The sequence below is a fragment of the Elephantulus edwardii genome, unplaced genomic scaffold (assembly GCF_000299155.1).
Source record: "Elephantulus edwardii isolate Elephantulus edwardi_28Jun2011 unplaced genomic scaffold, EleEdw1.0 scaffold00189, whole genome shotgun sequence".
Classification (NCBI taxonomy): domain Eukaryota; kingdom Metazoa; phylum Chordata; class Mammalia; order Macroscelidea; family Macroscelididae; genus Elephantulus; species Elephantulus edwardii.
The window spans coordinates 1,227,036-1,243,809 of record NW_006399939.1 but is presented as its reverse complement, the minus strand read 5'-3'; the positions used below and the strand labels follow the sequence as shown (position 1 = coordinate 1,243,809).

Below are 16,774 nucleotides of genomic sequence, written 5' to 3'. Positions count from 1 at the left end.
GTGAGGAGGGCAGAGGAGAAAAGTGGTTGGTCTGTGTTGTTTGGGTGCCCAACCCAGAACCCATAAAATGGTTGGGCCCAGGCTGCCAGCCCAGCAGGGGAAATGGCACCACGAGTGACACAGTGCATGGCCCAGCTACCAGAGGGAGAGGCCTGCAGCCTTGTGGCCCTTTAGCTCTTACTGGTGGGGTACTGTGCAGGCCCCCGAAGCCCAGGACGGTGCAGAGGAAGAGGTGAGTTCGGGTACCCCCATCCCTCATGGCCTCTGCTTCCTGGATCAGCAGTAATGCTCAGTGTCCAGAGTGGGGGTGCAGGCAGATCAGGACCAGTGTGGCCACCAACGAAGGAAGCAGCAGCACAGCTATCTCAGGAGGGAGGGAGGGTCTCTGGTCCAGAGCAGATGGCATGGAAGTACTCTGAGACACCTGCAAGTCATCATCCCGTGACGGCCAAGTGACGACTATAGAAAGAGGTGCTGAGACAGAAGAGCATTCTGGCCTCCAGTCTGATCCCAAATGAAACCTTCGGGTACCAGGTCAAGTTTCTAGCCCTTAGTAAGACCTAGGTCCTTCTGCTCCCCCACCTTCGCCCATCACAGAGGCCTGGCAGCAGCATCGAGTCCACACCGTCTTGGGGGCTGGTCCACAGCAGACTCTTTCTAGGCCTCCCCCCACTGGTTCCAAAGGACTGAGGCCCAACTCGCCAAGCCTCCCCTTTCCCAGAAGGATCCTAGAGCCAGCAAAAACATCATACTTATCACTCCCCTCCCGCCCCCCGGGGAAGGGCTGCACCCCGAGTAAGCCGTTCCTGAGGGAACTCTCCTCTAATCCAGTGGCTGGAAGGGAGCAGCAGCTTTGGGGGCAGGACTGAAAGAACACTAACCCAGCACACAGGAGAGGGACTGTGGGGGGAGAAGAAGGGGCTCGATCCACAGCAGGGGGCAAGGCTGGAACTGACCGTTCCCCTGACCCAAGATCCTCTGAGGCCACCCCACTCACACGCCACACACACAAAGTAACAAATCCTCCCAGCTTCCGCAAGGCAAGCTTCCCTGGCCTGGGAATCACGGGGTTCTTGCTGTCACCACCATATGCCTGAGCCACGGAGCTTCCATCAGTAGGAACCGTAGCGATCCTGGAGTGGGGAGAGAAAAAACCCAAGGTCAGTGTCTAAGCTGCAGCACTTCCAGCAAGCACATGCCCTCCACCCACAGGCTCTGCGGCAGCGGACTCTGCTCCTGCCACAGCAGCGGCCACAGGGAGACAGAGGGCGGTCAGACAGCCTCACTGCAGCAGAGGTAGCTCCACGCTTTACTGTGACTCGGGAAAACAGCGTGGCCCAAATCCAAGGGGGATGCCCTGACAGAGCTCAGGACTGGGGAGGGAGAAAGAGCAGAGAGGTGACAGGATAGAGCAGAGGTGACAGGATGGGGAGCTAGTATGGACATGGCGTTATCTCCGAGGAGAGGCCGCAGCCCAGGTACAGAGTTCAAAAAAAGGAAGCTGCCCATACAAGAAAAGAAAATGCTATTTCTCTTTTAAGGACAAGAGTGGCTCCCCAGGAGCTCTGTGTGTGAGTGTGTGGGAGCGGAGTCCCAGCCTCACCTGCAAAGAATTCATCACACCGTTGGCCAGAACAGCCATCTTCCCAGCCACAGACTTGACACCCTGTTTAAACTGGGCGATGTCAGCCGTAGGAAGCACATTCCCCAGAGATACACTACCTGTGAAAGGGGGAGGGAAGGAATGAGCCGGAGCCCCTGGGAACGCCCTCCCGGCCGCCAGCTCTGCTACCTGCCTCCATGGTTACCTGCTGTGTGAACCTTACCTGCTCCATGGGCTCCATCCACCTCCCCAAAGAGGTCTGAAGAGCTGATGGCACTGCTGCCTGAGAGCTGCTGGAGCCGAGACCTGGCTTCATACTGCGGGGAAGAGAAGGCAAGGCCTTTGAGGGGTCTTGTGGCCAATGATGCAGGGCCCTTGCAGGCCAAACCAATGTTGTGCTAATGCCCAGAGCTGCAACAGGGAGGAAACCCTCCCTTCTAACTACAATTCACTCACCTCAGAATCCATCTCCCGCCCAAAGAACATGTCAGATGAAATGGCTTTGGCTCCTGCAAATTTCTGGCGTGCTTCACTGGACTCAGGGCCTGTGTTCCGGCTCTCCACATCCCTCCGGTTTGTGACTCTGAGGAGTGGTTGTAGGTGGTCACTAACCCTTCCCACTGCCATCAGGAGACACAGTACAAAGACAAGCACCAATGGCCTCTATTTATCTTCCAAAAAAAATCAGGGATGAACTTCCATGGCGGTACTGTCTGTGGCTCCCTGGCGCAGGGCCCCCTCCCTGAATGAACAGATGCCAAAGAGCTGCTCTGTGCCTCCTTCCTCTTCCACACTGAGGTCAAGGCCCAGGGAGCTCAAGTGTACAAAGCTCAGTGGGGTGTGCTCTGGAGGAGCCTGGGCTTCTGTCCTAAGTCACTCTAGCTCACATCATGGTGCAGGAAGTTGTCATGTCACTACTGCCCGTACCAGTTAACATTTACCTGGCACTAGAGTGACCACAGGAGCTCTGGTGGCCTAGTGCTAAGAAGCTGCACTAAAATCCCTAAAGAAGGCAGTTCAAATCCACAGGAAAAGGATGGGCAGTCTTCTCCCATACCTCCGAAAACTTGCCAGAGGATCAGCTATGGGTCAGTTCCAACTCGACAGTGCACATCAACAAGAGTGACCAACCATCTGTCTGAGTCTGCCTTTGAAAGTCCAAGATTATACCCACTCTCGTCTCCTCTTTTACTCTAAAACACATCCTACTATGGACATCTAACACTAATATGCAGACACCAGCAACAAGCCTGGACACTAGCCCTGAATACACAGGCACTAAGCCAGGTGTTTTTATAAAACATGTCATCCTCCCAGTGACCCTGTAAGTTGTTACTTTAGGTCCCCATTTTATAAATGGATGATTTGCAGAAAATTTACCAACTGCCAGATTAGTATGGAATAAAGATTGCTTTAATGAAAAACTTTTTGTTTTAAAAAACAAAAACTACTAAATATGATACAGACCAAAGACACAACCCTGAAAGGTCAAGAGTGATGCATGAAATCAGACCCCACCTGTCAGAAGAGGCTGCAGGTTCTCTGACATGAAGCACAGCTCAAACCAAAGCTTCGTACCCTAACCACATGTGGCTACCAAAATATATCAAAACCAAATACAAGTAAAAACTCAATTACACGAGTCATATTTCCCGGGCTCCAAAGCCACATGCCTAATGGCTACCATATCAGACCAGCATAGACAGAGAACATTTCCATCAAGAAAATTCTAGTGGACAGTACCTTTCTGAAACAGGCCGGATACTTGAGATGGTCACTTCTGGCTCCTTCTCCTCCACCCTGTCCATTCCCCAGGTAGTGTCTGTGTCCCAGCGGGAACCAAAACTGTCCCCCAAGGAGAAAGGGTTGTCCTTGTACCTGGGAAGATATTACTGTGACTGAGAGCAGGCTGATGAAGAGCACGGAGGCAAAGTCCACTCCCAAATCACAGCCTTACTTGGGAGGTCCAGAGGCAAAAGTACCAACATCTTCAAATAAATCCAGCTGCGAGCGAGAGGATTTTGCACTCACTGGCGTTTCCTGCTCAATCACCTGCATCTCAGACAGCACGGAGTGGGAGACAGAGCTGCAGGCAAAGGAGAAACCAGGCATGAGGCTAATAGGGAGCTCCGAGGTCAGCGCACAAGAAAAGAAGCCCAGTACTGACATAAACCCGCTTCCCCTCCTGCCTGTGCACAGGGCTGGGCCAGGCACCAGTGCAGGGACCCAGCAGGGCACACAGTGAGGCATCTGGAGAGGGTGCTGAACTGGAAAGGGACTGTTTACACAGCAGCTCTGCTTTCTCCAAGCAGGGTCTCCTGGAAAATGGCTATGTGCCTATTCAAATTCTACTAACATACATCAAGGGATAATGCTCTGTCATCAGTCTCAGAGACTTGTACCAAAAACCGTACATACACCCTTTAATCGAGAGAGAGAAAGAGTGTGTGAGTATGTGTGTGTGTGTGTGTTAGAGTATGTGTGTGTGTTTGTGTGTGTATATGTGTAAAGCTGAAATACACAACAAAACCAAGGAAATTAGTCTAGTGGCAACAAAGGAAAATTACCCTATTCACATTTTTTTTCTAAGATGAAAGCATTTCAAAACACCAAGACTGTCCTTATGCACTAAAACCTGGCTCTGATATCTAACTTTGCAATGACAAATGGCCTTAGATTGGGCAAGGCCAGGCTTGATACCTGATTGATCAATTTGATGTAAATAAAGTCATTTGATGCTATACAGATTTTTAAGTGTAAGAAACCGTAACAGTAAATAGTCTGCCATAGGGCTTTAAATAGGGTAAGTTAGCTTAGTTTAAATAACAAAGTCTGTTATAATGGGGGGAAAAGTGTATGTGTGCATGTACACATACGTATTTCCCCCCCCCAGTAGCTGAAAAATTGTTTATATACTAAATTGCTATATGATAAAATCTGGAGATTTAAGTCCATTTCTGGATTAAAATTTTGTTTTACTGATAGCACACAGACTAGAAGGGAACAGCTTAAATCCAATTGGCCCATGTTCTGAAAGACTGCAAGTAGCCAGCCACATCTCAGGGAGCAGAGCATAATAGCTAAAACCAGTAAATTCGTCATGTAACAGGTCTATTTTCAAAATCTATTTCTGCCAATTGCTAGCTTTCTGGGTTTTAGGCAAACTGGTCTCTCACTTCTCATCTGGAAAAAGCGAGTAATGCATCCTCCTCATAGACCTCTTCAGTTTATGTAACTGAGATCAACAGTAAAGCCCAGGTCCCCTCAGAAAGCCTCACTTGGCACCAGCTAACTGCAGCCAGGAATGCAGGCCTCAGCGCTGTCCAAACTCCAGAGTTATTCCTCAAGTCTCTCGTGTTTAACTCACATTGCAAACAAAATACATCAGAGAGCTAGTTTGCAAGCGCTTTTTGTTTTTAAAGAAGACCACAGCAACGCTAGCTCAGTGGTTCTCACAAGAATACTGCCCAACCAGAAGGCACCTGAGATGTGGGGGAACCTCAAGGGTTGCCAGTGCCAGACAGCACAAGTGACATTTAGCTGACAGACACCATGAATGCTAAAAGCTCTGATGACTCTTGGGCAGATTCCAACAAATAAAACGGTCTCACTCAACATGCCTATAGCTCATCCCAAAAGAAGTATCACCCTGAAAAATGAAAAGCACTGCCCTATGACCTTGGATATTATCACAATAGCTTCTGTTCCTATACATCATCCATTTGACTCCTATTAAGCACGTATCTACCATATGCACTGTGTGCTTGAAAGCAACAAGCAAAATGATTCCTTCAGCCTTCGAGAAAGGAGAAGCCTAGAATCCCAAAGTGCTGGGAAGAACCTGCGATGGTTCCCAGAACAAGGGCCTTTCTCTGCTGCATCCCTGGCGGAGCCTCACCTTCGGGAAACCAGACCCATGCCCAGCCTCTCAGCCTGCTCTCGCTTCTTCCCTTCCAGATTCTGGAGCTTCTTCTCCTCCTTCTTACGATCCAGCTGGAGTTCCTGGTAGGCAAGACGCATGGAGGCAACCCTTGGAGGAAATGAGCACATCAGAGTTGGCACCATCTTGGCCTCCCTGCTCACCCAGCACCCCACTCCCGCCAGGCTCCTTGCTGAGCAGGGAGCCAGGGCCCTGGGGTACACACTCACATGGACTCCTCAGCCTGCTTCTTGGCATCAGCTGCTTGCTGCTCCCGGAGCTTCTCCGCCACCTGGGCCTGCCGCTCAATCTCACTGAAGCTCTGGCTGCTCACCTTCTGGGCCCCGAGGCCTTTCTTGGCGCCCAGCTGGGAGACAGAATCAGATGACCTGGGGCCTTGCCAAGGACAACTTCACCCACCCGAGCACTCCAGCACGCCCACAAGGGGTTCCTTCTTAAGTTCGGGGTAAGAAACAGGAACCCAGTCAGCATGACCACGAGGGAAGAGTGGGAAGTGAGCACGAGCGCAGCCTGTGGACCACGAGGTGGCCCCTCGGCCAGCAGACGGCAGCTCACCCTAACTGCCAAGTGCTCCGTTAAGCACTCGATGTGCAGCATGTCGCCGCCTCCTTCCAGGAGCTCCCTGGAGAGAAGCATTTTTACAGAGGACCTCTCGCCTTTCTCCACAGTCACATGGCCAGAAAGTGGCTGGATCAAAGGATGAAAGCGAGCAGTGTGCTCCAGTGCCCAACGACACGAGCAAACTCCCTCTCCCCACCTACCCCTTTCTTAGCTGCTGCTGGTTTCCTCTTGCCAATGATGGCGGTCTTCGGTTCTGTGTGAGAAAGAGGATGAGCATGAGCTAGAAGAAAAGACGGCAGCAGCCAGCAACTCAGTCCACACCATGCAGCTTCACAGCAAGAGCTTCGAGAAAGAACAGGTTCAGGCAGAGGACGGCAAAGCTGTCACCACCAGCTCCACCCAGGCCAGTACGAGCCAATGACGGAGAGGCCAGGGGAGGCTGCCTAACGTCCACCCAACTGAGAAGGAGCCTAGACCTGAGGCACCAGGAAGACTGCTAGGCGGAGGGCGCAGATGCCAAACCAAGCCTCAGCCAGCGACAGTAGGGAGCTGGTGAACAAGGGGCCAGCTCCCCGAGGCTGCTGGTTACCTCTGGCAGGAAGGGCCCCTTGAGCTGACAGAAACATGAATTCTGGAGGAGAGACAAACGTGTGGCTGGCAAGGTGCCCATCCCAGCACCTCCGTATAACTCTCAAGCCCAGAGGCCAAAGTGACCCCACAAACCTCTACAGACCAATTCATGCCAGACTTCCCGTGGGGTCAGCCTAAAACAAATCATGCTGCTGGCTTCCTGCCCCAACCCCAAGTGTCAGGAGAACAAGAACAAACTAAGTCAGTGAATGGGCTGTTCACCCTGAACCAAGACTGAATGACACCAAGGAAAGCGTAAAGTAAATGACAGGCAGGAAATGGCTGAAAGGCCATCGCCACCCCTAGCCTGCAGCAGCTCAGAGTTATATACCACTTCACCAAAAGCAAGCAATGGCTAACCCCAAGGCTGGGCGTCCAGTCCAAGCTGGCTTTCTCACACTTTGGCCAGACCCCATCCTCTAGCAGAGCCCAGATATTCCACGCCACACACTAAGTTCACCACCCCAAGGGCCTGGTTCTCAGGTACTTGTATAGCCAATATTTCATACTGTCATCCCTCCACAGAAGTCAAACGCTCAGTTGCTCATCGCCTTGGTCCAGTGACCAAGCAGACGCAGATCTAAACCCACCAAGGCCCACCCTCGCCCAGCCAACCCTATGCCCATGAGTTAGCATACTGACCCAGAGAGGCTTTGGGTGAGGTGGCCAGCAGGTCTGTGTTGGGGCCGAGTTCTGGGGCTGTGGGTACAATGGTGGCAGTTAGATGTAAGGCTCAATGATTCCTGTGACCTCCCCCTAAGGGAAGCAATAGGACAACAGTAGGAGCACTGAGGCCACCAGAAGGAAAATGAATGCCCATCGCTTCCTCCAAGAGACTAGAAGGAATCCCAGAGCACCCAAAGAGCAAGAAAGGCCCAATCCTATTCCTTTGTTCAAGTGCCCTTTTCTCTCCCAGGACCAGAAAAATTTGGTTGGCATCTGGGCCAAACTCACCTGCTAGGCTACTGCTCTCTGCAGGCGGGACTGGCTGCTGGGGCTCTGAGGGCTCAGAGGCTTGTGCATCCCAGGCTGGGGGCTGAAAGAGGCCAGAGCACAGACCCCTCAACAAGCCACTCTTGCTGCCAAGGGGCATCAGGAACCTATCTCGAGGTACCTGTAGGGGCAAGGCCCTGCTCCAAGCTTATGAGAAAAAGGGATTTAGATGTCGGCAAGTAGAACCACGACTGCAGTACACCACCGAGAAAGGAGAGCAGCCCACCCTACCCCTCCACTATTTACTGGGACCAAGTCCATTCTCTAGTTTAATAACCTCTAAAAATGATCGGGGGAGCTCTGATGGTTTAATGGTAAGGAACCGCAGTACCAACTCAAAGGCACTTGGTTTGAGTCCACCAGCTGTTCTGTGGAAGAGATGAGCTCTCTCCTCCTGTGCAATATACTAATATGAAAACTTGCAGGAGAGTCAGCTACGAGTCCATTCCAACTCAACAGGGCACACCAACAACAAAAATTATGGAGGCAGAGTACTTAACGTATCAGGCTACTATCTCAAAGGTCAGCCATTCCCATCCACCAGCCGCTTTGCAAGAAAAAGATGGACCATCTACTCCCATAAAGCTTTACAGCCTTGTCAGCTCAATGGAGGGGTCACTCTGAGCTGGGCTAAACTCAATTGCATGTTTACTGCTGTTCCAGTAATAATTATTAGGAAAGGAACCATGGTGACATAGCATAACGCATGAAGTATCAAGCTGCTGGCTGAAGAAGAAAAGTGGGGGATAGTCCCTATGATGTGGAATCAACTAGATGACAATTACTAAATCCTTTCCTTGGGGCAGGCACAAGTTGAAGGTCTTTACATATATAAACATATTTACTTATCACAACAAACCCTGTGAAGTGAATACACCTTTATCTCAGAGAAAGTAAGTGATTGGCCAACACCACAAATTCGCTAAGTAAGGGAGCAGGGATAGAAAGGAACACTTCAGTGCCCAGTGTCGCTGAGTAGAAACAGGATTCACAGGAATGGGTTACAGGAGGGGAACCTTTTCCTTCTCCCAGTTCCTGCCTCAGAGGGAGAGAATCCCAGGAAAGCAGTTTGGAAACTTAGAGAACACTAGTCCCTCAAGAAGCTGTCTCCTCCTTCCTGATCTCCAGTTCACAAGAGTCCATTCTAAGAAAGCATCCTTTGTACCCTGATTCATGGGACGTGGGAACACCTAGTCCACCCAGCAGGCCCCAGTGACCAACTCAGGAGGTCCAGACATCCCCTCTCCACAGCACTGCACCAAGGAATGGACGCCGGGCCCAGGATCGACACAGACCATGGCCTGGACTAAGTGAACTACTTGTCAGGCAAGTATGCCTTTCAGGCACTCACCTGAGTGTGTTCCGTGAAGAAATCCGAGTCCTCCTTCTCTGGAGAATGACTGGGCGCACTGTTCATATTGTCTATCCAAAGCTAGAAGGGAAAAGGCACCCCTGAAGACAAGGCTCTGAACGCTCCCACTCCCGCCCCACTTCTAGAAGCAGCACTTACATCAGTGCCATGCCTGGCCAGGGCGGCACTGCCCATCTGCCGGATCTTCTCCCGGTACATCTGGGCGGCTCGGCTGTTATACTTGGTGTTGGCATCGTTGACTGTGCATCCATGCTGGCGGAAGAAAGCCGTCTGAGGAGTGAAGAGGGAAGAGAATGCTACAGGTGATTGCTTCTTCTCACCAGAAAAAAAGAAATGGACTAGCTGTAGAAAACACCACTTTGTAACAGTTATTACTTAAACAGGATTGACACCTGAAGTTTTACAAAGTGATAAAGTTCCACAAAAAGTTACTAAAAAAAGGCACAGATTCTTGTCCTGTTATAACTAACTGGAGCCCAGTCCTTGGGCCTGAGGACAGCATGTAAACCCACACTACCCATGCTGTGTGCACAAAGCCATAGCCCCAGCTCCCTTGGTCTTTCCCTGAGACCACCTGTCCAGTTTGCTTGAAGCCTGAAGTCCCTTTGAAGAGACCTGTGACAAACTCCCACATTTAAGAGTATAATGTCCAGTGTTGTTACAGACCAAGATCCCCCCTGAACAGGGAAAGGGAGACCCTCCTAGGAAGTCACCACACAGTACCCAGGCAGAAGGTAACAGAGGGGGAGCTGTAGAAGCAGCTTTACCGCATTGGCATTCCCGCCGACCTGCATACACCTTAGCTGGAACCAGTTCCAGTTGGAATCCAACTCTGTGGACCTGCAAGCAAGGGCTGCGTGTCACCCATCAGCAGACACCAGGGGGAAGCGTCCCTGGCAGACCCACACCTATCATTTGGCCTTGGGCAGCCAGGAAACATTACTCAACCACCACCCCCATTTCCTCCATTCTTCCCAGTCCACCCAGCTCCGCTCATTTTTTTTTTTTAAAAGGTACTAATTATGTCTCCAGATCCGAAAGGGGTCGAATTCCCAATCTTGGAATTAGGCTTTTCTCTTAAGTATGGTCACAATCTCACTTCTGACACATTCTGCCAACGCACCAGTGACAACAAGGTCAAAGCAGCTAACATCTCCCTTCCCCTCATGCCAACGCTAACAAGTTTCGAACCTGACCTCCAAGGAATTCCGACCGAGGCACAAAGAGCCCTCCGGGGGTGGCCGAACCCCGAATTCCGGGCGGTCCTCCCAGTGACCACCGCCTCGGATGACCAGATGTTAGAAAACACTGCAGCCAGCGGGACGCTCACCTGATGAAGCTGAGATGAACGCCCAGTGAGCGGTGAACCCCGGAGCAATCGATGCATAAGAAGACACCATACGTGATGCTGGCCCAACTCGGGTTCTTGGCGCCGCAGTCGAAGCAGGCCTGGGTAGAGGAGGCGATGAGCAAACGATCAGGGGCCCAGAGTCGACGCCGGTCGCTGGCATCCCTGGAAAACAGCCCCCCCACCACCTTTCCCCTTCTCTGGATTCAAACTGGAGGCCCCAGGGAAACCAGGAGGGTCTCTCTCGGCCAGAACCAGGCCCCGCACGCCTCCCGCCCCAGCACCTTGTTGGTTGGAATCGCGCGAAGCCTCTTAAAAAGAGTCTGGATTTCGGTCTTGCTCGGCTCCGCCGCCATTTTCTCTCCTTCCCAGGCACAACCGCGACCGACGGGTCCCGTCACGGACCAATCTTGGCTGGGAAGGCGGGCTAACCGGGTGGGCCTCGGCCCTGCCCTTCTCAACCGAGGGGTGGTACGGCCTGGGCCCGCGCTGGACCAATGAGCGGCCGGCAGAACAGCAACAGCGACGTCAGCAACGCCGCCTCCACAATGGTCCTAGAATCAACGCCGCGCCGAGCCGGAGCCAATCAGAAGCCGGGACGGGTGGCAGGCTGGCCCAAACCACCTCGGGATCGCTCGCCTGACGTCTCGGCCCGCCTAGGAGGTGGGGCCACGTCCCCGGGGGCGGAGCTACAAGGGGCGGAGCGCTGGTCACTGAGGATGCACCGAGGAGCGTTAATGAATGTCACACTCCAAAACCCCCTGAAGAGTGGCTCCAACTAGGAACTAGAAGATGGCAGTGAACTTGAACCTCTCCGATGAGCCTGAAGAGACTTACTGACCTGGCGCCTGCCCAGCACAAAACTTAGGTCCCAAGTGCCAGCTTGGAGCTATATGGCTGTAGGTCAAGTTCCTCGAAATCCCAGAAACATATACTACCCGGCACACCATGACGATCCTGTAATGTACTGTCATCCCGCGGATCTCTCTCCATGCCTTGCTCCAGATGCCCTCCGAAGGCCAGGCAAGGGTGGACGGAGTGTCCAAAAAAAAGTAACACCAGACCAATAGTAGTTTTTCCTCTTTCAAGTTTAATACACACTACAACAAGCCACAACAAAAGGTGTTGCTAGCCCGAAACTACACTCACCCCAACCCCACCCCAAGAATCCCAAATCACAGAGGCTAGGAGCTGGGCCCACAGCTCATCAAAGAAGCCCAGACACCCCTGAGTCCTCTGTCACCTCCTGGGTGCCCTATCTTGCCCTCAGTAGAGACTCAGCTGGCCATTCCCTACCAGTCTCTTCCCAGACATAAGCCCCTCCCCTCCCTGGGTCCCTGGATTCTTCTGCTTCTGGACACAGAGGGGCAGCAAGGGCACCATGGTCTAGGATCCTCAGGTCAGGCTGTCCAGGAGAAGCTGGGCTCTGACCCAGGATGGAGACATGTTGCAGGAGGGCTGTCAAGGCAGGTCAAGCCCCCACACACTCCACGTAGTTGGCAGGGTACAAGCCGATGCGGCCACTCTGCAGCTGGCCCTGGCACCAGCCTTGCTCATCCTCCTCGCTCATCTTCAGTAGCTCTTCCCCTGGGGGGGAAAGGGACTGGTCACTGCCAAGTGCCCTGACCCAGCCTTCCTTCCTGCAACTGGGTCATGCATTGAGCAAGAGTGGGCAGTGTGAAAACCCAGCTAGAAGAGGCATGGCCTGGCCAAAGTCAGCCACCAGGCCCCAGTGAATGGCTTGGTGAGGCAGGTGGGGACTCAGCAAGGACACTCTGACTTCTGGACACTGGACTCGGAACAGTCAGAGCATTGAGTCAGAGCATTGAGCCTCAAGAAGAGAGAATCTGGCTTCTCTCATCCAGACCAGTGCTTGAGGGGAATTTATACCTGGATAGCAACAGAAAGGGGGTCCCAAGTCACCTGCTCGGAAGCTCAGCTCATCAGCTTCCTGGCCGGCGTAATCGTAGAGTGCCCTCACTCGTACTCCAGTGGTGGTCTTCCGGGAACTCTCTTCATCTGACCAGTCCTCATCCTGCCTACTGCTGCAGAAAAGAGACAGAAGAGAGCCATGCTCAAGAGGCAGGAAGGCCAGGGGCCTGAATTGTGGATTGATACAGTGACTGGGGCAGTGGGAGTTGGTGTGTCAGAATTAGCGAAACTGGCTCAGGACAGGGCAGGGTTCAGAGCTGCTGTGTATTATGGGTCACAGGCCACTTGATGGCACATAACAACAACAACTGGGGCTAATGATGTCCCCTCTGAGAATTCTGGGAACCACAGGGTTAGGAAGACCTGTGAGAGTCTAGTCCAGTGAGTAAAGAGGAATTCCTGCCACATTGAGCTGGTGTGAAAAAGAAAGTGGGAAACACCTGGCAAACCAAGACCACTATGAGAACTAGTTTTACAGGTAAGCAGGCCCTAGAGCTCTGATGGCACAATAGTTAAAGCAGGGAGGTTGCTAACTGAAAGTTTGGCCATTTATATCCACCTAGCTACCCTACAAGAGACTTGGCAAACTGCTCCTGTGAGAATAAGGGCCTGGAAAACTCCATGGGACAAAGTTCTCCTATGTCACATGGGGTCACCGTGAGGTGGAATCTACTCAGTGGCACCCCAACAACTACAACTAACCCTTAAGGTTCCTGGCAGCAATTTTTAACCTCTCTCTGGCAAGAATGAACCAAAAGGTTTATGGTTTGAGTGTACCTGCTTTGAAGGAAGATCTGTTTCTGTTAAGATTTATGGTCTTGAAAGCCCTCTGGGGCAGTTCTACTCCAGCCTAAGGGTATCTGTGAGTCAGCTGGGTTTGGGTTTTTTGTTTGTAGCATAAAGGGAATGAGGTGAAGGAAACAGAGGCAAGGAGGGCAGGGCAGGGGGCAAAGCTGTCTCATTCCCACAGCTGGGCTCCTGGCTCTCACCCTGGGGACCCTGGGGACTGGGGTGGGGGTGCAGCGCCATCTCTTGTGGGCATGATGCTGGTCAGGGTAACCTCATCAGGGCTCCGGCCCCCTTTCTCCTTCCGGGTGATCATCCTCTGTGTGTCCAGGGACCACTCCTGTGGAGACAGTGCTTAGGGTCAAGCTGGCCTGCAGAGCATAAGTGGCAGACAGACAGGTCACCCAAAGCCCAGGAGAAATCCATGTCAGCCTGAGCCCTGGCCTGTGCCAAGCCTGGTGGCAGCCCCCCCAGCCCCAACCTGGAACACATGCCTCAAACTGCGGCCAGTTCATGGCCATGCCCGGCCCATGGGTGCTACGCCACCAGCGCAGGTCCTCTTCATCGCTGGCCGCCTCAAGGCCCTGGCGCAGGTTGCGATAAAGCTCTTGGAACCTGTGATCACAAGCAAAGCCCTCAGCGCAGCCAGAGGTCCCAGCATCCCCAAATCCCATTACTCAGGGGAGACAAAGGAGACCCAGAACTACCCCCAATCTCCACATTCGCCCCATAGGCCACACCTCTCACTGCTAGAGAGGTCCAGGTGCTGGTGTAGCGTGAGCAGAACGTCCTTGAAGAAGACCAGCCGCTGACGCTCGGCAGCCTGGCAGGCCTCAAAAGCCTGCTCCATGTCCTCCATGTAGCGTGGGGTGTAGCGGTGCAATTCGGCCAGTGTCTGCTCATACTGGGTTTTCATCTGTGTGAGAGGGAAGGTGGCTTGGTGAGGATGTGATGTCCCACCCAGGACACCACTAAGCATATCCTGAGCCTGCCTTCAGCACTCCACCAGCATCTACTAGGCTGGCACCAGAAGCAGGTAGTCCGAAGACTCTTGCCTTCAAGAACCCTTGTCGCCTAGTGAAGGATCTGACATTCAATCAGAGCATCTCTAAGAGTCTGATGAGAATAAGACCAGGTCACCCTAAGGGGAAGTGTGGGAGAAATCAAGAAAGGCTTCCTGGAAGAGGTGGAAGCTGAGCAGCACCCCATCAAGGGGGCAGATCTGGATATGCAGAATTGGAGGAAGGGGCACTCTGGGCAGAGCTGGCGATGGAAGAACTCATGCCAAGTGGGACACTACAAAAGCAGAGGGGCTGGAAGGGGTCTTCACTTGCTAAAATCAGGCCAGCATCTAAAATCCCACTGTCCCTCTCTGTGGGTCACTATGAGTTGGAGCTGACTCGACAGCACCTAACAACAAGTCCTATCACCTTTCCCCCAGGACTCCCCCCGGATTTCCCCAGTTCTTCCTGTAAAGGATAGAGGAGAGAGGGTGGCAGGTGAATTGTAAAGTACGAAGAATGCTGATTGAGCTTATGTGAAATATCGAGATAAGTGGACAGACACCTAAGTTTATTCATGCTTATCAGGGGCAGGAACGAGGGCAGGAGAAAGGAGGAAATTGCTTAGGAAACAAGCAACTGAGATGCTGGAAAATTCTGGAAATAAGAGTAGTGATGGTTGAACAACAAGATAAACATGATAATGTCAACGAACTGTGCAGGTTAAGAATATGGAACTAGCAACTGTGTCGCTTGCGACTCACAGTGACCCTATGTACAAGAGCCCAAAATGCCGTTCTATCCTGTGCCAACCTAGCCATCTAAAATACATTCATTCCCACCACTCCACTCACAGAATCGATCCATCTCATCGAGGGTCTTCCTCTCCTGTGCCGTCCCTCCACTCTCCCAAACATGATGTCCCTCTCCCAGGACCAGTCCCTCCTTGCAACATGCCCAAAGTAATGCCCAAAGTAGTGGGGTGGTCAGCAACATTGAATATTGGTCTTCTTCTAGCTGGTAAATGTCTTTCATCTGCTCTTTTCTGTAGAATGCTTGTCTGTCAGATACTATTATATCTATTTAAAAATTGAGACAGACTAGGAAGAAGGATTGACCATCAACTTCTGAAATTACAGGCCTTCAAAAACCCTATGTACAATAGAGCACACTTAGACATACCTACCATAATCTTTTAAAAACAGAAAATGTCTACTTTGAGCTTTATGCTTTTTAAGAACTGTCTAGATGGGATCGATGGACAAGAGTAATCAGGTAAGGGCCTGAGGGAGCAGCGAGCCTGTAAACAGGAGAGGAATAACCCAGGGAAGAAGGCTGAGAATGGCTGCGCTACTGAAGTAGGCACTGAGCGTCCATGGAGATAGTGCTGATGTGGGACAGCTTCTGCCATGTGTATCCACAAGAACAGCAATAAAATTAAATTTTGAAATAAGTTAAAGGAGTTCTGCTTGGGCTGAGATTAAGTGCTAGGGTCCTAAGAGAAAGTTTGGTGGTTCAAACTCACCCAGAAAGACCTGATAGTTTGTTTCCACAAAGATCAGGGCCTAGAAAACTCTGAGTAGTTCTACTTGAATGTGCACCCAACAATGGTTACACAAAAAGGAAGGTGCGCTAGCCATCGGTGGGGAAGGCGGGCGCCAGAGGGGCCCACGGTACCTTCTCAGCCTCCTTGGCACAGCGCTCCACACGCTCCTGCAGCTTCCGAAGCTGCTCCTGCGAGACTGCGCTGTCGGCCTTCGAGTGGTTCTCTCGGGTCTGGGCGGTCTTCTCGTCCTTCCGGGCCGCGTGGTAGCTCTTCTTGGAAGCCTCAACCTGGCGAGCATGGGGCCAACTCAAGCCTGGCCTCCCAGGCCCCTCTGGGCCTCATGCAGACCAGGAAGGGGTGCCCTCTGATGCCCACACCTCCCGGCCTCACCTCCTTCAGCCGCTTGAGCCAGGGCTTCTGGGCCTTGCGGAAGCTGTCCTCGGCGGTGCGGCTCTCACGGAAGCCCCCCAGCACAGGCCGGTGGTAGGCCCCCCGCTGCCAGGTGCGCACCCGGTCACTGTCGGGCCCCTGCAGCTTCTCCCGCACCTCCAGGTGCAGCTCGCTCAGACGCTCGGCCGCCGTGAAGAATGCATGCCAGGCCTTCTCCAGAGTTCCATACTGGGGGCCTGCAGAGAGGGACGCGGCTTGGGCCAGGGCATCACCCTGAAGGTGCCCACCCTCCTCACTGGGTGCTGCTCTGGGCTCAGAGATGAGCAGCAACGACGTGAGCTGCTACTGACTGAATACTTGCCTCTGTGTCTCTCAGAATGCTGGCTATAGCCACCAGCTGGAGCTGGCTGTCACGGTAACACTTAACAAATACCTGAGAAGTGATATTTATTTGCCTGACGCCCTACAAGGGCAAGGGAGCCCCGGTGGTCTAGTGGGTAAGTAGTTGTGATGCCAACTCAAAGGCAGGCAGTTTGAATCATTCAGCTGCTCTGCAAGAGAGAGATAAAAACCCACTAGAAGGTCAGCTATGAATCGGTTGCTATTGGACCACACACAGCTACAGGGGGAAACAGCGCTGACCTTCCCAGTAGGGCTTCAAATCCCTCAGTC

The 16,774-nt window shown here is 52.5% G+C and overlaps 2 protein-coding genes across 4 annotated transcripts in view; both read right to left on the bottom strand.

Moving 5' to 3' along the window:
• Positions 1-1,011: 1,011 nt before the first annotated feature.
• On the bottom strand, positions 1,012-10,812 carry ARFGAP2 (ADP-ribosylation factor GTPase activating protein 2). Of its 2 annotated transcripts, XM_006896707.1 has the most exons (16): positions 10,732-10,812; positions 10,430-10,548; positions 9,867-9,939; positions 9,238-9,369; positions 9,079-9,159; positions 7,689-7,770; positions 7,377-7,433; positions 6,305-6,357; positions 5,753-5,889; positions 5,502-5,633; positions 3,561-3,689; positions 3,347-3,481; positions 2,060-2,186; positions 1,827-1,920; positions 1,604-1,722; positions 1,113-1,133 (listed from the first exon to the last, which is right to left on the bottom strand). In XM_006896707.1, the coding sequence occupies exons 1-16, from the start codon at positions 10,801-10,803 to the stop codon at positions 1,113-1,115; spliced, it is 1,563 nt and encodes a 520-aa protein (XP_006896769.1). In that variant the 5' UTR covers positions 10,804-10,812. The 2 variants fall into 2 exon arrangements, with proteins under 2 accessions (XP_006896770.1, XP_006896769.1); XM_006896708.1 differs by lacking the exon at positions 9,079-9,159 and having other exon boundaries at positions 1,012-1,133; positions 10,732-10,803.
• Positions 10,813-11,918: 1,106 nt separating this feature from the next.
• The window catches only part of PACSIN3 (protein kinase C and casein kinase substrate in neurons 3), a 12,494-nt gene continuing 7,638 nt past the window's right edge, over positions 11,919-16,774 (bottom strand). The window contains exons 2-8 of one of the 2 annotated variants that reach the window (XM_006896705.1): positions 16,103-16,338; positions 15,844-15,999; positions 13,906-14,081; positions 13,660-13,780; positions 13,369-13,505; positions 12,371-12,492; positions 11,919-12,034 (exon numbers count right to left, since the gene is read on the bottom strand). In XM_006896705.1, coding sequence (XP_006896767.1) covers positions 11,919-12,034; positions 12,371-12,492; positions 13,369-13,505; positions 13,660-13,780; positions 13,906-14,081; positions 15,844-15,999; positions 16,103-16,338 — 1,064 coding nt within the window. The remainder of the gene's footprint in view (positions 12,035-12,370; positions 12,493-13,368; positions 13,506-13,659; positions 13,781-13,905; positions 14,082-15,843; positions 16,000-16,102; positions 16,339-16,774) is intronic. The other variant, XM_006896706.1, reaches the window with a different exon arrangement.

Excerpts from the sequence above, each read along its gene's own strand:
- ARFGAP2 (XM_006896707.1), bottom strand. The coding sequence starts at position 10,803 with ATGGCGGCGGAGCCGAGCAAGACCGAAATCCAGACTCTTTTTAAGAGG. Across the intron at positions 7,434-7,688 it reads AGAGAGCAGTAGCCTAGCAG|CCCCAGAACTCGGCCCCAAC; the intron begins GTGAGTTTGGCC and ends TTGTACCCACAG. Across the intron at positions 1,921-2,059 it reads GGCGGGAGATGGATTCTGAG|TATGAAGCCAGGTCTCGGCT; the intron begins GTGAGTGAATTG and ends TCTTCCCCGCAG.